General features: G+C 40.9%; 1 protein-coding gene across 2 annotated transcripts in view; it reads left to right on the forward strand.

Annotated features, from left to right (window-relative positions):
- Window positions 1-22,285, forward strand: part of AIFM1 (apoptosis inducing factor mitochondria associated 1) — a 32,277-nt gene continuing 9,992 nt past the window's right edge. The window contains exons 1-8 of one of the 2 annotated variants that reach the window (XM_087426878.1): window positions 1-224; window positions 7,351-7,493; window positions 14,005-14,104; window positions 15,042-15,166; window positions 15,294-15,424; window positions 16,655-16,745; window positions 21,321-21,405; window positions 22,036-22,112. In XM_087426878.1, coding sequence (XP_087283004.1) covers window positions 119-224; window positions 7,351-7,493; window positions 14,005-14,104; window positions 15,042-15,166; window positions 15,294-15,424; window positions 16,655-16,745; window positions 21,321-21,405; window positions 22,036-22,112 — 858 coding nt within the window. In that variant the 5' untranslated portion in view covers window positions 1-118. The remainder of the gene's footprint in view (window positions 225-7,350; window positions 7,494-14,004; window positions 14,105-15,041; window positions 15,167-15,293; window positions 15,425-16,654; window positions 16,746-21,320; window positions 21,406-22,035; window positions 22,113-22,285) is intronic. The other variant, XM_004437292.2, reaches the window with a different exon arrangement.

A 22,285-nucleotide genomic window follows, 5' to 3' on the forward strand; every position in this document is an offset into this window, starting at 1 on the left:
GAGTGCGTGTGAAGGGAGTACTGGCGGGGAGCCGGCTGGGGCCCACGGTGTTTGACCCGTCGGTCGGTGCGGGAGACGAAAGGAAAGGAGGAGGAGGTCCAGAGTAGCGGTTGCCGAAATGTTCCGGTGTGGAGGCCTAGCGGCGGGTGCTTTGAAGCAGAAGCTGGCGCCCTTGGTGCGGACAGTGTGCGTCCGAGGCCCGAGGCAGAGGAACCGGCTCCCAGGTGACTGACTGACCCATCCCGGGCAACCCCCACCTCGAAGACCAAGGGCCTGGGGTCCATGGGCTCCCTGTGCCTCACAGCCATCCCCCCACCCCCCGGGAAAAACTTCACACACTCACCGTCTCGTGAATTCCGACTTGGCGGGATCCAAACCACGAGTTTCATAAGCCATGCTGACCTGACCTTCAAGGGAATTGAACCCAGTAGTCGGCTTGAGGCCTTTTCCTGGGAGGGTTTGTTGTTCAGGGATAACAGAACAGCTGGCTGCCTCGTATTGTCCAGTGCCACCTCCTGGCCATCCCCAGGCCCCTTTTTAGAGCCATGAGGTCAAGTAGACTGTCATTTACCGATTGTGAGACTTTAAACAGGACATTTAAGCCCTACACCTCAGTTCCTTCTGTAAAAGGGGATATTACCTACTCTACCTTCCAAACCCCAGATAGGATCCATAGATTTGAGAGCCCTGTGAAACAGAGACAGTGCAGCGCAAGTAAGGAGTCGGTCTGTTGTGAGCCAGACACCAGGAGAGTTGGCCCAGAATTAATTTGAGATGTCAGTGTAATTCTTGGTGGTCTTGAATGCTTCCAAGAAACAGTTTGCAGAACATATTGTATTTGCCCTCCATGGAGTTGTTTCACCCAATTTTAGAGCTGGAAGGGATTTTGTGGTAAAGTTCAACCCACTCATTTTATAGATAATAAACTCAGGCACCGAGAGGTGAAATTACTTGCCCAAGGTCACATAGCTAATTAATAGGTACAGCAAAGGATAGGTTGCCAGTCTCTAGGCCCTTAATCCCCTTGCCACAGCTCCACATTGCTTCCTAAAGTTTGACCTCAAAAGCTTAAGAATGCATCTGGTTCCCTTTAGCCCATTGTGCATCAGATATCCACGAATTTATCTGAGCATATCTTGAGCCTGCTCATTGTCAACCTACACAACCTCATGGGAGTAATGAATTATCCACCTGTAGGAGGTGCTGTTTATTTGGTTTTTGTTTTTGTGGGGTTTTTTTGATCAATAATCTTTGACCACCCAAGAATATTCACATTTGCAATGTCAGAGGTTATCCTTGAGGCCTTTCCAATGTGGAACCATCTTCTGGGTGCTTTAAAAAGTGGAAAATATTTCCCTTAGATTGTTAGTGTCCTTGCAAATGTGCATTTGAACAGTTTTTCTAGTTGCTGTGCCTCAAGAAAATATTTTCTAATGGGTATATCTGAGGTATGTCCTAAGACATATTGTTCTTGGAACTTAAAAACCCCTGCCTTAGCTTTTAAATTAATACCCTGTCTATGATGTCATCTGTATGGGTTTTGTGCATTGAAATGATGGTTCTCTATGCAAGTTGCACAGAAATTTACACAGAAACTTAGGTAAGCTGAAGATTTTCATCCACACTGGCCTTTCAAACTTTGTGTACTTAATTTGCCTAAAACTCACACTTTTTACCAGCATTCTGAAGTCCGAGCAAAAGTTCTCATCAATTATATATGGATTTGCAAAGTTAAATTGATTTCTTAGACGTTTGAAGGTGGTTGGTGATATTTAAACTACTGAAAAATACAGACTCAAAATGTTTTTTTCCGTTGTATGACTTTGTTTGAAGGCAGTCTGCTGTAGAATATATTCTGACTTCTTGACGTATCTCTCCAGCTCTTTGTATACACTTATTCTTTGCCCTTTGGCCAAGCACCAGAGTATAACATCATATGATGCCTTTAGAAATGGGTGAGGGTGGGGTTACAATTTCAAAAATAAATGATTCTATCATTTTAGGAATTAACCCTGTTTTGTGACTTGATTACTAATTGCTTTTAATCTGATTTCTTTTTCACATGGTAGCATCTACCATATGGTTTTTGCATGGGTGGGGAAGAGGCAGTTTGTTTATATGCCGTTTCCCCCACCATTTTTCCCTTCCTCCCCCACAATTCTTTGCCAGGATGTTAGCAAACTTTAAACCTACCTTGAAACTGATTTCATCCACATCTGTCACCATTTGTCAGGTTCATTTCTATTATATGTTACCTTTTGCCTTAAAATCATAATTGCTACTATTTGTTTATTTACTTTATTTGGATGCTCTGCCTCTTTCCAGAAATGATTGAAGGTAATTAAGAGTCATGACTTTATGTCTGCATTCAACACTGAGGAGCGGACAGATCAGGAAATAGATATTTTCTGCTCAGTAGTATTTTATTTGGTCACCAGACATTGTGCTGCCTGTGTGATCAAACTTATCACCGACCCCTGACCTGAGGGTCAAATGATTGAACATTTTTCTCTATTCAGAATCCTTCTCACCTCCTTAAAAAGGAAATTGGACTCCTTGTGGGCAAGGATCCAGACTTCCTGGACACTGCCAAATGACACTTCTTTCCTTTGAAGCCGAGAAGATGACCCTTTGCCCACTCTTTCTCCTGAGGCAAAGCTTTCCAGAAGAAAATCTTTGGCAAGTCAGCCTTTTCTGCAACCAGTTAATATGTTATATTTTCTAGACATTTTCTAACATTTTAAGGGAGTTGCTTCATATTGTAACTTTCTTCTAGATCATGTTTCTAAAAGTTGCCTAGTGGTATAAATCGAGTGGAGGGCCAACCCCAAAACCTACTGAATGAGAATCTCCAGGAGAGATCCTTGAGAATTTATATATTAACAAGCCCCTTGATGTAATTCATATGATCAGGCAAGTTTGGGAAATACTGTTTTGAATGAATAATGACTCTTTCCCTTCTGTTCCACTGACCTAAGGGTTGAAAAAACAGACTGAGCAACCTTAAGTCTCTTGTGATTTGTATCAAGCCCATTTTCTGATATTCAGAATAGTAGCAGCCATTCTTCCCTCCTAAGCTATACACTACCTGAGGACAGGGATTATGTCCTATTTATTTTTGTGCCCTCAGCATTTTTTTTTAATCTTGTGTGTGTGTGGGTGTGAGGAAGATCAGCCCTGAGCTAACATCCGTGCTAATCCTCCACTTTTTTTGCTGAGGAAGACCAGCTCTGAGCTAACATCTATTGCCAATCCTCCTCCTTTTTTTTTTTCCTTCCCCAAAGCCCCAGTAGATAGTTGTATGTCATAGTTGTACATGATTCTAGTTGCCGTATGTGGGACCCGGCCTCAGCATGGCCAGAGAAGCAGTGCGTCGGTGCGCGCCCAGGATCCAAACCCTGGCCGCCAGTAGCGGAGCGCACACACTTAACCACTAAGCCACGGGGTCGGCCCTGTCCTTAGCATTTTGTACAGTCTCTGGCCCATAGTAAATACTCAGAGACTGAACCCCAAGTACAGTGAAGGACTTAACTTTGCAGAACAGGGTTAGATTTTTTTTTTTTTTTGTCATCTAAATCATTTTTCCTCTGGTGCCTTTCTTCAGAGTGGTTTACACTGTACTATAGTTATTACTACTCTGATTCTTCTAAAATTCCAGCAAGGGTTGATGCTAAAAAAAAAAGGCTGATAAAGGTAAATAGTTGTTGGAGTCCTTATAAAGAGGCACCTAGCTACAATGGACAGATCATCGAGGCTTGTCCTGTCCTGTGCTTGATCTGTGTCAGAAGATTCAGTTTGACATTCAGAAAACAAAACTCAAGAACATATAGATCTCAACCATTTGAGATTCCTAGGTACCTAAATTGTGTGAATGTATTTCTGGAAAAGGCTTTCTGGGAGTATGGAAAAACAGGAGATTATGATATCTACAGAAATGAACCTGCTGATTTAGGTACTATTCTAAGCTAGTCTGCGGTATTTGAGGTTACTAATTTATTATTAAGCAACCTGAAATAAATGGGATGTGGCTAAAACTTCTTTGCAAAGAATTCTTCAAAATGTTCAGTCCTTATCAATAGACTTGGGAAGAATTTCCATTTCCTTCCTTCCTTCATTAATCCAACAAATATTTATTGAGCAAACACCTACTATGTGTTAGGCACTATTGCTCTGTGTAATAATTCAAGAGTTGAATCCTTGCACAGTATAGTGAATATAGACAACAATATTATAATCAGCAGACTTGCTAAGAGACTAGAACCACTTAATTATTTCCAACCACTAAAAAGAAATGATAATTATGTGACATGATAGAGGTACTAATTATCACTACAATGGCAATCATATTATGATATATAAATGTATCAAATTAAAAAAAAGTATCCCAAGTGTGAGGAAGAAAGCGTTACCTCTGTATGTGTGATCTGACTGCAGAAAATCTAAAACAAGTAGACTGGTGCAATGAGAAGTCAAGGAGTATGTTGGCTTCCCACGTTAGTAAGACAAGTGAAAAGGCACGTTCCAGTCATGATGTAAAATTACTGAAAATTTTGAAGCTACGGGGCGGGGGGGAGAAAGATGTGGGAATAATTTAATGGGTAAAAGAAAATCGGAGGGAAATACAAACATCCATAGAATACTTACCAACTTTTACAAAATTAAAGTCACTTGTAGGTATGTAAAAAGTTGGTTGGTTAATGATAATAGTGGTGTATTACATTTCTTTTCAAGCAATAGTTTAAATGTTAACCAATTTACTTTTTAAAAAATCAATTTACTTTAAAAGTAATCTCCTTTTTTGGCAAATTGAGGCAAAAGCTGCTGGATTTTCCCAAATCTACACTTTTAGTTTTATCATTTTGTGAAAAGCAAGCAAATACAGAATAAACACATTAGTATTATATTAAAACAAAGTTGTTATGATTTTGGATTTAGGATCTTCTGGACGGATAAACAGAATTTTTTTAAAAACATTTATTTTCAGTAAACAAACTTTTGGTGGAGGTGGGGGACAAAACTGAATACGCTGAACTAAACCACGTGGAACTTTTTCTACCCAGTTTCGTTTTCTAAGCTCTGAGAGGTGTCAGTTTCTACTTCTGATGCTTCAACATTTTTATGGACTTCTAAAAATCAAAAGCTTGCCCAGACTGAGATAAGCTTTTCCACCCTTGCACATGTTTTTATTTTCATGATTTGTTATTTCCAAATATAAACCATTTTATTTCATGTGGTGATGAAAGATTCTAAAGAAGGTAAGAATTAAAAACACTAAAGAAAAATACGTTTCCAGTTCTAAGAGTATAGGTCCATAGTCCCTTATCTGTAATTCAGAAATCAAAATAGGACTAAAAATCAAGTTTCTGTAACTCATTTGCTAGTAAAACCTGACCTGAACTGGAGAGAGGCTACTTAGAATCTTTTGTTAAACCCACACAGTTTATGATTAGTCATAGAAACGTTAATGTGTGTGTCTGTGGTTTGCAGCCCCTTACTGTACTGGGTGTTACTTACTATATGGTATATGCACTGTATACTTAAGACCAAACAGTTCTGAGTTCTGGAATACACATGTTCCCAAGGATTTCAGGTAAGAGACTGCAGACCTGTATTGGATGTGTTTTTATCCCTCCGTGCCCTGAAATTGTGAAAGCAAGGGGGAAAGCTCCCTATTCCTAATCTCTACAAGTCCATATGGAATGCTACCACCGTGCCCATTCTGTATGTCTTTTAAAGCCTGGCTTCTCAAAAGCGCAGACTGACAGCATCAGCATCACCTGGGAACTTGTTAGAAATGCAAGTTCTTGAGCTCCATCCCAGATCTCCTGACTCAGAAACTCGGGGGATGGGGGTGGGCCAGCCCTGTGGCATAGCGGTTCAGTGCTCGAGCTCCACTGCTGGCGGCCCGGGGTTCGGATCCCGGGCGTGCACCGAGGCACCACTTGTCAGGCCACGCTGTGGCGGCCTCCCATATAAAGTGGAGGAAGATAGGCACAGATGTTAGCCCAGGGCCAGTCTTCCTCAGCAAAAACAGGAGGATTGGCATGGATGTTAGCTCAGGGCTGATCTTCCTCACAAAAAAAAACAAAAGAAACTCGGCGGGGGTGGGAGGGGTCTGATCATCTGTGTTTTAACAAACCTTCCAGGGGACTCTGAGGCACGCTTGTTTTAGAACCACTGCTCTAGATAAGGATCAGCACACCACTGCCCACGGGCCAAACCCACATGCTTTTGTATGCCCCTCGAGCTAAGATTGGTTTTTACGTATTTTAAATGGCTGAAAAATATCAAAATAGGCTATTTTGTGACACGTGAAAATTATTTAAAATTCACATTTAAGTTTCCATAACTAAAGTTTTATTGGAACACAATCTTGTCCATTCATTTATATATTGTCTGTGGCTGCTTTTGTGCAATATCAGCAGAATTGAGTAGCTGCGGCAGAGACTGTATGGCTCACAAAGCTGAAAATATTTGTTATCTGATCCTCTAAAGTCAACACAAGGAATATCACAAGGAGAGAAAGTGCTGAGACCTTCCTTCATCTGAAAATGCCAGCATCCTCCTGGAGAAGGAAATCTTTGAAACTCTTACATTTCCGTGTGTGCAAGTTGTTATGGTCATCAGATCATTACATAGCTGTGCAGAGTTTTAGACCAGCATAAATCTTTGTATTATTTTGGAGGACTAAGAGCCAAGTAGTTGGTGGATATTTTAAATTTTCTCATTTCAAAAAAATATTTCATAGTCTGAAATTCTTCAGTTTTTGAGGGGAGATAAATTCACTTAAAATTTTTTTTTCTCATTTTCTTCTGAGCTTTAACATTTCTATCTGCTAGGACACATGACCTTTCATGCAAGACTGAACTGTGTTCTGCTTAGATTGTGTTGCAGGGTTTTATTATTTTGTGCAAGGTTTAAGCCAGCATTTAGATAACCCCGTAAGTGGTTGTTATAATGTTCCAGGTAGCCTGTAGTTAACTTTTTATATCTGTTTATTCAGTCATCTCTCCATGTTCACTTCATTTATGGTGAAGATGTGAAGAGAAGTATTTGGTGAACTGCTCGTGTGTTTTTCATTATCTTTTTTGTAAGCTGTAAATTTCCTCCCTGGACAGCATTAAATTGTACTTTTAAAAACTCCAACAACTTAAGAGTGTGCATTCTGATATCTGTTGTATTTGTATGTACAGTTTTGATGAGTTTTTCTTGGTTATTTAACAGTGCACATCATGCAGCCCACTGGGCAGTAAGTCTTTACTTGTACAATGCATTGACATTTAGTTATAAACATGTATTAACTATTTTATTTTTGTATGTGTGTGTGTCTTAATAAATTGTGTTCCTTAGGCAACTTGTTCCAGCGATGGCATGTTCCTCTAGAACTCCAGATGACAAGACAAATGGCTAGCTCTGGTGCATCAGGGGGCAAAATCGATAATTCTGTGTTAGTCCTTTTTGTGGGCTTATCAACAATAGGAGCTGGTGCATATGTAAGTAGAAAAGCAGCTTGTGTAAAGAAGCTGCCAAACAGCTCCCACTAACAGACTCAGTACTACTCTGCTTTAAAACTTTTGCAACTAATTCCTCTTTCTCCTTTTGGAAGAATTTCCAAAAAGCCTTCTTTGAAGTGCCTACTATCTAATATCCTATGAGAGCCAATTTGGGAATGACTGAAATTTAATCTCATGTTGATTATCTTTGCTCTTTTCATTTGTCTTTTTACTCTTTACTTGAAAGCTATTGTGTTTTCTTAGATTTGACTAATCCACAGAATTGTACCTTTTTTCTTGGATGTGACACACTAACCTGTGAATAAGTTCAAATTTCGTTGCAGCTCCTTAGCACAATATTTGATTTTGATCCATTTGTCAAATATTTTATTTTTCCTAAGGTTGGGATAGACATTAAAAAACAACAACAACAGCCTTCATTCCAAAATATTAAGCATTTCTAAAAGGAAAACTATCCCTGAACCTCACTCCATGACTAAATTATACAAATAGGCCTAGTATCTCCAATTTTAGAATGGAGTTTGTGTGAGGTGAGAAACGTGGTTTTAACTGCTATGTAGTACTAACACAATTACATCTCCTTAAGTGAACTCTGATCAGCTTACTTGGTCACAGAGGAATTATTCTGTGGGTGTTTTTTTTTAACTTGGCAGGGTTTACTGTGACTAAGCAGATCAGTCTAAAGTTGGATCGTGTAAGGTTTAGCGAACCAACTTAGATAACACCTAGTAACACCCTTGATTGAAGGAAGCTGTTTCACTTACTGAGAGCAAATGGTTGGACGCCATTACGATTTCAGTTCTTTCTACATTGGTAAGACAGTGAACTTATCTTTGTTCCTTGATCACTAGGTTAAAAAAGGGGACATGAAAATTATTTGAAGTTACCTGTATCGTCATTCCCTGACCTGATTCCCCAGTGCACAAGGAAAGTAGACAGCTCTTGCCAGATGTGAGTCAAATCAGAGTAAGAAATAGGTGCGCTCTGTCTGATAACAGACTTTGAGGAAATATTCATTCTCCTCCAATCGCGGAGCAGCATTTTTTTCTTTTTTAGCACAGGGTAACCAAAAATGCTTCTCTGCCTTTGTGTTGAATGTTTCTTCATTAATACTTAGTGCTTTTTCTATTTCCTTTTGTTTCTTTCTTGGCCTTATCTTTACCTACAGTTGTGCAGTGTCATCACCTAGGATCCCCTTCTAGATCACTAGCGTCTGCAGGTGCTTCTGGGAAAGATGGCAGCAGCCTAGTATACTTCTTAATTGTAGGAGCAACAGTCACTGGGGCAGGAGTTTATTATGTAAGATGCTAACACTAAAATATATTTTGGGGTAGGGTGGGTGAGACCATGGCACTAATGAAAACTTGATCCGTTAGAATACAATGAAATATTCATGGCATGTGCTTTCTAGGTATTTATTAAAGGGACATTGTCAGTCACTAGGGAGTCCTCAAATCTCATTCTTCAAACTTGTGAAGTCCTACCAGATATATCTAAAGCCATACATTTAATGATTGCTATAAATCCTCAGCATCAACCCTTTCTTTACAACTTTTGCCATTCTTTTTTTGTGATGCTAAATTATATTGTGCTTTAGTGCTGCATATCTAACAAGACAGTCTCAAAGAGTAAACATTGAATAAGCAAGTAAAGGTAACTAAAACACCATCTATTTTGAATCATTTTAGATAAAATATAATTTTTGTGTTCTATGGGAAACAATCAATTGCCCTACTTTTATTGTGAAAAGGCATTTTATTGAATGCTTCTGAGGAGATCCAAAAAGCCATAGAAATTGCAATATTCTCCCCACTCACCCCCAGCCTCCATTTCAAAGTAAATTCATTTGGCAGTGTCCCTTTTATAATCTCTAATTTGGTCAAACTAGTGGCTGAAGTGGTACAAGCTAACACATTCCTGTATATTGCTTTATTAAATGCCTCTCATTCATAATTCAGATACTACCTTCTGAGCCTTAACTTTTCCATTTCACAGCTTTCTCAACTTTTCCCATCAGTTCATCCCATTCATTCAAAAATAGATTTGAAGTGTTTGCGTCTGGTATGTTTGTAACAATTTAAACCTATTAAACCTCTGGTTTATGTTGCTGTACCAGAGTTGGATGGCCTACACAGAGCTGGCCAGGCAAGTCTTGATGCCAGGCCACAAGACAGGGCCAGTCACTTTTGCTTTCTCCCGCCTTAGAAATATCCACAAAGCACAAGTTCCTCTCAAGCCATTCAGTTAAATGCCTCATTGCCCTCTGTATTTATCCAACACTAGTAATAATAAAGCTACTATATTATAGTGGTTACAGGTTAAATGATAAGCTTTTGTCTACCTACAATTGTAATTGAACTATTTGTATAGTTTTATATTAGGTTTTAAATCATGTAAAACGTGATCTGAGGTGGCTTAGATTTTTTTTCACTGAAATTAGTATTAGTCTCCAGAGAACCGTTAACTTAAAATCAGAGTTCACATTTGATGAGATATGGCTATAAGTTGTTTAGTGTTTGTATTAGTCTGCTCTGACTGCCATAATAAAATACGACAGACTGGGTGGCTTAAACAACAGAAATTTATTCTCTCAGTCTGGATGTTGGAAGTTCAAGATCAGGGTGCCAGCATGGTCAGGTTCTGGTGAGGCTTTTCCTGGTTTGCAGATGGCTACCTTCTCTTATGTCCTCACATGTGGAAGAGAAAAAGATCCAGAGCTCTGGAGTCTCTTGGTCTTCTTATAAGGGCATCAGCCCTATCAGATTAGGGCCATGTCCTTATGATCTCATTTAACCTTTATCACCTCCCAAAAGTCCCATCTCTAAATACTATCACATTGAGGGTTAGGGCTTCAACATATGGATTTCAGGGGGACACAGACATTGAGTCCACAACAGTATTCCTTCATAACTTTTCTCATATGAGGATGTGTTCCTAATTTAAATATAAATACTACTTTAGTGATTCCTGAGTTGGGAGCTCTTTACCTTCCCCCTACTCTACCCTCCAAAAATAAGGGAGTAGCACTAAGAACAAGGAAGATTTTTCTGAAATGTTTGCTTGAGGTCTATGCTTTAAACCAGTGGCTTTTTAATTTTTTACCGCAATCCCCAGAAAGAAATACATTTTATCTTTCAACCCATTATACAACTACAGTCGTGTGTCACTTAATGACAGGGATACGTTCTGAGAAATGAGTCGTTAGGTGATTTTGTCGTCGTGTGAACATCATAGAGTGCACTTCCACAAACCTAGATGGTATAGCCTACTACACACCTAGGCGATATGGTACTAATCTTATGGGGCCACTGTCATATATGCAGTCCATTGTTGACTGAAACATTGTTATGCGGTGCATGACTGACACATATACATAAAACTGAAACAAACTTTCAAAATAATACTACATGTGATATACTCTGATAGTTTCTATTCTCTTGTATTTTTTTAATGCTGGTCATAACTTACTAAATTGATTTTACAGCCCATTAATGCATTGCAACCTCAGTTTGAAAAAACACTGATTTGAACAGTGTTTCTTCAGCTTAGATTGCAAATAGGGACTCCTAATTGGCATGGATGTGAGTGTTCCTCCTCTTCTTGCTAGTGGCTTTCTCTAGGACCACAGGCAGGTCCCCTAGTCTCAATCTTGTTATTTGTCAGTGAGCAGAGCCAAAGTAGCTTTTAAAATATTTAATTTACAGGCCGGCCCCGTGGCATAGCAGTTAAGTGTGCACGCTCCGCTGCTGGCGGCCCGGGTTCAGATCCCGGGCACGCTCCGACACACCGCTTGTCAGGCCATGCTGTGGGGCGTCCCATATAAAGTGGAGGAGGATGGGCACGGATGTTAGCTCAGCGCCCGTCTTCCCTCAGCAAAAAGAGGAGGATTGGCATGGATGTTAGCTCAGGGCTGATCTTCCTCACACACACACTAAATAAATAAATAAATATTTAAAAAATAAAAAAATAAAATATTTAATTTAATGAGATTTAGTATAGGCATACTCGCTTTATTGCGCTTTACTTTATTGCACGTCACAGATACTGCATTTTTTACAAGACCCTCCACCAGCGAAAATATTACAATTCCCTGAGGGCTCAGATCATGGTTTACATTTTTTAGCAATGAAGTATTTTTTTAATTAAGGTATGTACATTTTTTGAGACATAATGCTGTTGTACACTTAATAGACTATAGTATAGTGTAAACATGACTTTCATATGCACTGGGAAACTAAAAAATTTGCGTGACTGACTTTATTGTGATAGTCACTTTTTTGTGGTAGTCTGGAACCAAACCCACACTATCTCCAAGGTATGCCTATATTTGGGCCCTTTGCCGTTGTTCAACTGATAGGATCACATTGCCCCACTCAGAAAATGACCCATTTCCTTTCAAATTCCTTTAAGTTGAATAAATGCTGCCATATTCTTCTGTTTAGGAAAGTTGTCACCACTAATATTTTTCATAAATTTGTAGTTTTTCTTAACCTGACATGTTTTTATGTCACTAATTGGATATCTGTACAAACTGGGAATACAGAAACACTTAGGGGAAAGGTAAATTTTTATTTAGTATGTCTGTAAGCTTATTTTTATATCAGAACATTTACTTAAATTCTAAATATACAAATATATGTATATAAATATATGACAAATCTCATTCTTGTCCTTTTCCCACTAAACCTCAAGCTATTTCTTGGTCTGCTCTTCACCTCGTCTGTGAAGCCATTAGGGGCTGTGAGAGGGCCTAGGCTATTTTTGGATATCCCTCTCAGTGTGAACACGACCCCAGTTTATTTCTCTGTTCACTCATTGACCAGCTTAAGTCCCTTTCTTAAATATTTTTTCTTGGGTATGGGTAAATACTGCACTCATATATAGTATCTAATGCCAAAATAAAATCTTTCTTCCTGAAATTAATGTTAGTTGAATTCAGTTTATTAAATTTGATGAATTTAGTGGTAAATTCAAGGAATAACCATTGTCTTTGAACAGACAGTACTTAATTTTCTAATACATCCATGTCATAGGTTAGATGTTTCCTGGCTGATAAAGGTTAAGTCCGGGTCTCGGGGTCCTTATTGGAGCACATTGCCTAACGGGCTGGTCTGTAAGGGGCTCATAGAAATATCCTTAGAACACGTTTTATGATACTTCTGATTGTCCTTACTTTCTCCTCCAATTAATTAGTAATCTGGGATTTCAACTGGCATATGTTCACTTAAATTCCTGTCTTGTTGACCCTGTGGGGTACAAAAGAGCAAAAGCGTTGTAATAAAAACAAGTCATTTTGCCTACTGCTTTTTTAAAAATCTCTAATAAACTCTGTTGCTATATTTTTTTGTGTGTGGGGGGGGAAGATCAGCCCTGAGCTAGCTAACATCTGCCAATCCTCCTCTTTTTGCTGAGGAAGACTGGCCCTGGGCTAACATCCGTGCCCGTCTTCCTCCACTTTATATGGGTCGCCGCCACAGTATGGCTTGCCAAGCGGTGCGTTGGTGCGCACCCGGGATCTGAACCGGCGAACCCCGGGCCACCGCAGCGGAGCACACTCACTTAACCGCTCGCGCCACTGGGCTGGCCCCCTGTTGCTATATGTTTAAAAAAAAAAAAACAAGTCATAATGCTAAGGTACCCTTCTTCAATTTTAAAGGCTAGAGAAGACAGTATAAAATCATGCATCACTTAATGACGGGGATAGTTCTGTGAAACACATTCTGAGAAATGCATCATTAGGTGATTTCATGGTTGTGCGAACATCATAGAGTGAACTTACACAAACCTAGATGGTATAGCCTGCTACACACCTAGGCTATATGGTACTAATCTTATGGGACCACTACTTCTGTGTGGTCCATCGTTGACCAAAATGTTGTTATGCGGTGCATGAATGTGTTTGAAATACAACAGGTGTTTAAGAAAGATGTTTGACCCTTAATAAATATTTGAGTGTCGTAAAAGGATAGACCATTGAGAGAAAGATGAGTTACTCTATGAGACTAGGAGACAGGTGATCATGTTTCAGGGCGTTATCTGAGTACCCAGCAAAACTTTGGGATATCTACCAGGAAAACTTACATCCCAGCTTCCTACCCAGGACCATGTAGATTGCTTTCACAGCTCGTATCCATAGTCCGTAGTCCAAAACCCCTTTTATAAAGTTTAGCCATTAGCATTTTATTCTTCTAGTATAAAATGTTCTTCTTTTTTCTTTAGCTGTACCTTCAGAATTAAGTATGAAGAAAATTCTTCACATAGAGCCTAAGGAAATCTGGAACATTTTCATCTGCTAACCTGTATTCTTTCCACACCAACTGTGTACACACTCAATATTTTTTATTTCTTAAGGAAATAATTTTGCCGTAGTGATTTTAACATAGAACTTACCTCATGTAGACAAAAGCTTCTCATTTAATTGAAAGATAATGATAATACTTATGGTTTGAGCTAGCTGTATGATAAATTTTCTCCATGTTTGGATTTACAGGCCTACAAGACTATAAAAGATGACAAAAAAAGATATAATGAAAGAATTTCAGGGTTAGGGCTGACACCAGAAGAGAAACAGCAAAGGGCCACATCATCTGGTGAGTATGATTTGAAACTCAGTATATGAGGGGAAAGTTATATACAGTTGGGGTGCTATGCTTTGCGAATATCTTATAGACACGATGATGCTTGTGAGAGTGTAAGCTTTCAGAAACTGTGGTATTACCCTAGACCTGGGAGCAATTTGTTAAAGCATTTGACTGGAATTTGGGTTTGAGGATAAAATTATGATTATGATTGGTTGTTTTTATTTAGATTAGATTCTTAAATGGCAAGCTTTAAATAAAAAAGGCAAGCTTGGTAAGGAAAATTAGTGGAAAAGAGATAAAGTGTTTTTTTTCAACGAGGAAATTCTTTTGGTCTGTTTTGTTCCCCTTTTGAGTCCTTGGAGTTTCGAGTTGTTAAGAGATATATTTGGTTTCCTAAAGCATATAGCCCTAGCTGTCACTTCCATCCCACGTGACTTGGCTTGATTTTTCAGAGAGAAATGTTTTAATCCTTTAATAAGCCCCACAACTCTGGGTGGGCAATTTACATTGCTTTATTCAATAACACCTCCTTATTCTTGATCATTGTAAAATAATCCCTAATTATCCTGCTGGGTTTTCCCCCTTTATTGCTAACAAAAGGTGAAAGTGAACTTGATATTTTCCTGTTGGTCATTAGGAAGTTAATGAGAAGGGCGGAAGCCTTCTAATATATACTTTCTTATATATTTGAGAAATAGCTAAACATTAAACTAGGTTCTAGTTCTGGCAGACTTAATGAATGAATGACGTTGACCCAATCATTCACCTCTCTTTTGGGTATTTTTCATTTATGAAATGAAAGGTATACTTGCTTTTCCTGTCCCATCAGGGTGCTGTGAAGTTTGTTAAGATTAATGTAGGTACAGTGTTGTGCTAACTTTATGTAAAGGCAAGGAGTCCTCTGAGACTTGAAGAAAATTCACCATGTCTGGTCTGTTGCTTACAGCTCCAGAAGGAGAGCCAGTTCCTCAAGTCAGAGTACCAAGTCATGTTCCATTCCTGCTTATTGGTGGAGGCACCGCTGCATTTGCTGCAGCCAGATCCATCCGGGCTCGGGATCCTGGGGCCAGGGTAAGGCACGCACTGTCTTGCTTGGCACGAAGGGTATAGTCTGCAAGCACTTAGCCAGTGTGAACACTTGGACATCTGCCTCTCAAATGACTTGGCTCTGATAAGTATCATTATTTTGTGTCTAAAGGTACTGATTGTATCTGAAGATCCTGAGCTGCCATACATGCGACCTCCTCTTTCAAAAGAACTGTGGTTTTCAGATGATCCAAATGTCACAAAGACACTGCGATTTAAACAGTGGAATGGAAAAGAGAGAAGGTGTGTTCCCTTATGTAAAATGGGCCTGACTAGCAACTTCAGCTAAGCACAGGGAGTGGGTCTGGATTTTGTGTGAACCACATGCAGTGCCTAGGATGGATGACAGGGCTGCACACCGGAGTCCACTGTGGTACACACTTGCTACATCTCAGAGGCAACAGGCTACAGTGGCAAGAGTCCTGGATTCTGTTACCAGATCTACCAACAAGTGAAGATGTAGTGTTGGCCTCTGAAGTATTGCTCCTATTTCCAGGACCTTTATGTTAGACTTCTCCAGTGAAGATCAGCTCTGCCTGAGTTGTCACTTCTTTATACTTGCCTAGGCATGTCCCATAAAAGCAAAAGACACTCTTCTATGGCACTTTCTTTGACACTCTAGCAGGTATTCAGAATTGCAGGGGGAGAGTGGGAACACTGTAAGGAAGAACCGCTTTATTAAAATGTCTGCACAAGAGACTTGGAAATGCAGATCCAGAAGCCTTTTCCTTTTAAAGGACTCCTTGGATCTCTTGCTTCCAGTACCATGTTCTTTGAGTTCCGGTTTTTTTCTCATTAGTGATTCCTTTGATACTGGGCTAAATTTTACAAACCTACCCACCTCCCTCACCCCCACTATCATGTTCCTTTCTCACGCAGCCTTCATATTTCTAATTATGTTAGTCATCCCTTAATTACTATCTCATAGTTACTGTCTACTGTTTGAGGCAAAATCATCTCAGGAGCTAGACCTAGTTGTGCATTGACCAACGTAATTCTGGACCGTTCGTTGAGGTGGGTGTGAATACCAGCTCCTTGGGCACTCCTCTTGTTTTAACTTTGAAATGAACCTAAGTCCAGAACAGAGTTTCTCAACCTCGGCACTATTGACATTGAGGGCTGGATAATTCTTTGCTGTGGGAGTTTGGCTGTGCATTGTAGGATGTTTAACACCATCACTGGCCTCTACCCACTAGATACCAGAAACATCACTCCTCCTAAGCTGTTATAGCCAAAAATGTCTCCAGACGTTGCCAAATGTCCCTGGGGGGTAAAATTGCCTCTAGCTGAGAACCACTGGTCTAAAATACCTCTGTATAAGTAAGTCACAGCCAAGATTTAGTGGCCTTGGAGACTTACTTTGGAAAATGTTCCTAAAAGTTTTTCATGATGGAAACAATTTTACTAAAGCTATGGGTGAAGTTGGTAGCAGTTCCAGGTGCTTATAACATTTTCTCCCTCTTCTCTGTACAGCATATATTTCCAGCCACCTTCTTTCTATGTCTCTGCTCAGGACCTGCCTCACATTGAGAATGGTGGTGTGGCTGTCCTCACTGGGAAGAAGGTGAGCTGGTAGGCTGCTTCCTTTATCAGGTTCCACGTGTGTGCTGTCGTGGCCAGCGAGTATGGTGACTTGTATTCCCACTACCATTTATGTCTGTCCTGCCATTGTAGTTCATCGAAGAAGGATTGAGTCATTTTAGGTTTAATATTGCCAGTCTACACTGCTAAGTGTGTCTTCCTGGGGAAAGCACTAATCTCAAAGCCTAGAGTAGCATGCCAACTAAACTTTCCCAGGGAAGTCGGATCATTGGGGACCATGACCCTGAAGCCATTCCCTCTCCTGATTTGCTCCTCTGCCCTTCCTTCTTCATATTTTCCACAGTAACATTTCTTTGAGATTACTGATGACAAGAGGTTGACAAATGTATATTATTCAGGACAGTAAAATAATTCAGGCATGACGTAAAACATTGTTAGACTTTACAAAGGTGAGTGCCTGAGTAATGGGGGCAGTTATTGGAGGATGTTTGTGGGGTCCAGGGAGGGTTTTATTTTGTTGTGTTATGGGAGGTACTAGAGTGTGTTTGTAAATTGATGGCAGTGTTCCAGTAGAGAGGGAAGAGTTATCAGAAGGAGCAAAGCCCGGGTAGATGGGATCCAGAGCACAAGTGGAGGCATTGACCTTTAATAGGGACAGGCCCACTTCTTCTATAAGGGGACATTAGGCAGAGAAGAGGGATGTAGGTTTGTGGATAAGCTAGAAAGAGACATTATGTATTAAGTATTCCCTATGTGTAAATAGCACACAGGCCCTGCCCTTTAGGGACTAACAGCATTAGGCAGAAACATGAACAGATCATCATAACACAGATGTGGAGTAAGAAAGATGCACAGTGTATTGTGGAAATTACTGGGATGCGTGCCCAGCGTAGTGATAGTTTCAGGGAAGGCTTCCTGGAGGAGGAAGTCTTATAGAATGGGAAATCTTATGGAATGAAGAAGCATTCACGAGATTAGAGAAAAGTGAAGAGTATTCAGGTAAAAAAAGAACAGCATAAGCAAAGGCACAAGAGTATGAAAAAGCATGTTTGGTGCAGGGAAACAAGCAGCTAGGTACTGATAGAGCAGAAAGTACAGGTTAAGGAGTGGCAAGAAATGAAACTGAGAGGTTATGCAGGGGCCCAATCATGGAGAGCTCTGTCGTTTGAAAAAGCTTGAGCTTGATCCCATAGGCACTGGGGGGCTGTTGAGGTTTAGACAAGGATATAAAACAGTTGGATTGAATTTTAAGTAACCACTCTATTGGCTTTGAGGAGAATGGATTTCAAGGGGACAAGACTAGAAATAGATCATTTCAAAGACTATTGCAGGGGCCGGCCCGGTGGCACAAGCGGTTGGGTGCGCGCGCTCCGCTGCGGTGGCCCGGGGTTCGCTGGTTCGGATCCCGGGCGCGCACTGACGCACTGCTTTGGCAAGCCATGCTGTGGCGGCGTCCCATATAAAGTGGAGGAGGATGGGCACGGATGTTAGCCCAGGGCCGTCTTCCTCGGCAAAAAAAGAGGAGGATTGGCGGATGTTAGCACAGGGCTGATCTCCTCACAAAAAAAAAAAAAAAAGACTATTGCAATCATCCAGGCAAGAGATGATGGGAGCCCAAATTAGGACAGTAGTGGTAGTGATAATGATGATGAAGATGAAGTAAGCACAGTTTTAAAAAACTTTACGTGAGCCGGCCCCGTGGCTTAGCGGTTAAGTGCACGCACTCCGCTACTGGCAGCCCGGGTTTGGATCCCGGGCGCGCACCGACACACCTCTTCTCCGACCATGCTGAGGCTGCGTCCCACATACAGCAACTAGAAGGATGTGCAGCTATGACATACAACTGTCTACTGGGAATTTGGGGAAAAAAAGGAGGAGGATTGGCAATAGATGTTAGCTCAGAGCCGGTCTTCCTCAGCAAAAAGAGGAGGATTAGCATGGATGTTAGCTCAGGGCTGATCTTACTCGCAAAAAAATAAAAAAAGCTTTACGTGTATTATCTCATTGTATCCTCACAATAATCTTATGAGGTAGGTACTATTATTACTTCCATTTTATAGAGAAAGAAATTGAGATTAAAAAGAAGTTAAATAACTTGCCCAAGATCACACAGCCAATAAGTGGTGGAGACAGAATTTGAGCCCAGATCTGTCTGACTGCAGACTTCTGATTCCAGAGCCCAAGCTCTTGACATCACTGTAAAGCTTCCTGATAGAAAGGTGACGAAGAGTGGGGCACAGACTGGAGACATGCTCTGGAGGCAAACTTGATAGAGCGTGGTGATTGATTGAAGGTGGAACATGAGGGACAGAGAGGAGGCAAAAGATGACTTTGTGATTTCCAGCTTGTGTGGTAGGTGGTTGTGTACCCCAAACTGAGAGAGACATTGCAAGAGGAAGACCTAGTTTAAGGGGGAAATAAAATTTAGTTTTGGACTGTTAAGTAGGAAGTGGAATATCTGTTTGGAGATGTCCTGTGGGCAGTTGGATATATGACTGTGACTCTCAGAGGAGGGATCTGAGGTCAAATAGAGATTCAGGAATCATCCACGTATGTGTAGGAGTTGAAACCATGAGAGTGGGGTGAGGCCTTCCACAGAGAAAAGGTAGTCAGAAGAGGAGTGGGACAAGGATGGAACCCTGGGGAATCCAACTTTTAGGAGGCAGGCTTAAGAAGCAGAATCCACAAAGAAGACGAGGAAAGAAGTTAAAGGGCAGTATGAGGAGAACCCAGGACAGGGGCCAAGGTTGGACAGAATTTCAAGAAGGAGGATATGATCCATAGTGTTACTGCAGCAGAGGAATCTGGTAAGAAAAGAATTGTAAAATGACCTATTAGATTTAGCAGTTCAGATATCATTGTGAAGTTAGAAAACAGGATAAACTACTCTTTCAAAAAGTTTAAGAAAAGAGATGACAGTTGGACAAAAGCTTGAGGAGGACATAGACTCAAAGGTGGGACATTTAGGATGGGACAGACTGAAGCATGTGAATGGGCTGAAGGTATAAGATGTCAGGAGAGAGAGGGGGGAATGAGTGGGTGACTAATAGGGGAAGGTTCTGGGAGAGAAAAGAAGGGATGGGGCTCAGGCACAGAAACAGAACAGAAAGGACACATCATCCCAGAAGCTGGAAGAAAGGAAATAAAGTTTTTATTCGGGGATTGGGAGGTGGGAACCCTTATGGGAAGCTGAGGAAGATCACATCTAATGGCTTCACTTACTTTTGCAATAAACTAGGATACCAGGTGGTTATCTGAGAGTGAGCAGTGTGGGGGTCCAGTAGTGCTAGGGTTGGACTGAAGAGGGAGCTTACTCAGGACAAATCACAGGCAGCTACAGAAGCTACTCATCCATATGATATCAGTTTACATCATTGCCTCCAGAAAGCTCAATTTGGTACACCTGCCATACGTTCCTAGCGTTACCTGCACTGCCCTTATCAGAGCATTTCTTACTCTTGATTGTAGTGCTTGTTAAATTGTCTGTCTTGGCTACTAGACTCTGAAGGCAGGGAAGGTATCTGTTTTTCTCACACTTGTGCCCCAGCGCTTAGCACAGTGCCTGACACATAGTAGGTGCTTAATAAATACGTCTTGAATGAATGGTCTCACAGCTAGTAACGAGTGGAGCAGAAACTGGAACCCCAGTCTCTCTGACTCCAAAGCTCAAGCTCTTCACCATAAGAAGGTGAATTAGGAGTGCTGGCAAGAGAACAGTTTGGATGATCTACCGTTGGTCCAGATTAGTTGGAATAGAAGACCCTGCGGGTAAACAGAGAAAATCGAAAGCAAGTATAGGTGACAGTGGGACTGAGAGAAAGCTGGAAGGATGGAAAATTGTGACCAAAGAGCGGGATATTTGAGGTAGAAGTAGAGATTTAAGAGAGAAGATTCTGGATGTGGCTCAGAGGAAATGTATGAGCCAGGTTCCAAGGTCTTCAGTGAATGAGGAGGAGTGACCAGGAGGTGGCTGGATAACAGTGATTTGTCGGGATATAGGTTTGTGCGCCTCAGAGCACCAGGAACAGGAGGGGTGTGGGTGAATGAGCAGTCGCTACATATGAGCTATCCTTGGCGGGGAGCTGAGTTTTAGTGAAGGCTAGAAGTTGGAAAAATCATCCTGTAAAAATGTTGAGGATGTAGGAGAGTTGTTAACAAAGAAGTAAGGCTTCCAAAGAGCCAAGCAGAAAAGTCAGTCCCTGTTCTCCACTTCCACAAATTGGGCAGGAGCTTTGGGACTATAGGGACTTGTTCTAATGTTGGCTGCTTAGGAAATTATAACCATTTGAAGAAACTGGGTACCAGAAACTGTGGTATCAGTGATAACTTAGAAATGGTTTCTTGAGGACCACCTTAGGTCAAGAACTAATTCTTCTCACTGAGCTGACAGCTAATAGGTACATAGTTCCTTTTGGGGTGATAGAAAGGTTCTGGAAGTATATAGTGGTGATGGTTGCACAACCTTGTGAATATACTAAAAATCACTGAATTGTACACTTTAAAACAGTGAATTTTATATTATGTGAATTATATCTCAATAAAATTTTTAAGCTAATTCATCTCTACATCTTCCTTTGTGTGTGTGTGACTGTTCTAGGTAGTACAGCTGGATGTGAGAGACAACATGGTGAAACTTAATGATGGCTCTCAAATAACCTATGAAAAGTGCTTGATTGCAACAGGTGAGTATTACTGGAGATGGCTTTCTTCCCTGATACAGCTCATTCCAATTTTTAGTATAGAAGGCATTACTTAATCTTAAGAAAACTGAAACTCAGACTCTCTGAAGTGAGTGTTCTCTTGGTGCAAAGCCCTGTTAACTACAGGCCTCTGATCAACAGCGTTTCTGGATTATCCCTGCTGTTCCTTCCAGTAAAGGCACAGATGGGTATTGAAGTGGATTGCCTCTTTTTTCTCTCCCTGCTTAGCCCTTGCCCTCTGCCCTCTGCCCTGAAAGTGATATAGCCTCATGGCTTCATTGCCAGTTCCAATCAGAAATCAAGTGAGGAGACTGAAGCAATTGCTTAAACAAACGTGGCTATGCTATCTGGTGAGAAGAGAACAGGGAAGCAAAAAAAAAGCCATCTACGGGGAGGGCGGGCCCTTTGAAGAGAGAGTCTCAAATCTGCTTCTCAAAGGAAATTGATAAAAGCCTGCTGGGAGGCGAGTTGAAGGAAAACAAAGCCTTCGTATCCTGTTGATGCTGCTTTGGCACCAGCAGGAGCATACACCACAGCGCCACCTTTGTGGGGGGATTGTTTGGGCTAGCTCCTCCTTGTTGGGCTAAAGGGTTTTCCTCCTCTTATTTCCAGGAGGCACTCCAAGAAGTCTGTCTGCCATTGATAGGGCTGGAGCAGAGGTGAAGAGTAGAACGACACTTTTCAGAAAGGTAATTGTCTGCTTTAGTGCTTTCCCTGTGTCAATTTTGAAGAGGTAGCATAATCTTGTGGTCCCCAAATACCCCTCAGGAATTGGGAGATCCGAGTTCTATTTATGGCTCTTCTACAGACTTATTATCTGGCCTTGAGCAAGTCACTCCCTCTCTGTACCTCAGATACCTCA

This window comes from Ceratotherium simum, chromosome X (genome assembly GCF_057802395.1).
Source record: "Ceratotherium simum simum isolate JZ-2026a chromosome X, ASM5780239v1, whole genome shotgun sequence".
NCBI lineage: Eukaryota > Metazoa > Chordata > Mammalia > Perissodactyla > Rhinocerotidae > Ceratotherium > Ceratotherium simum.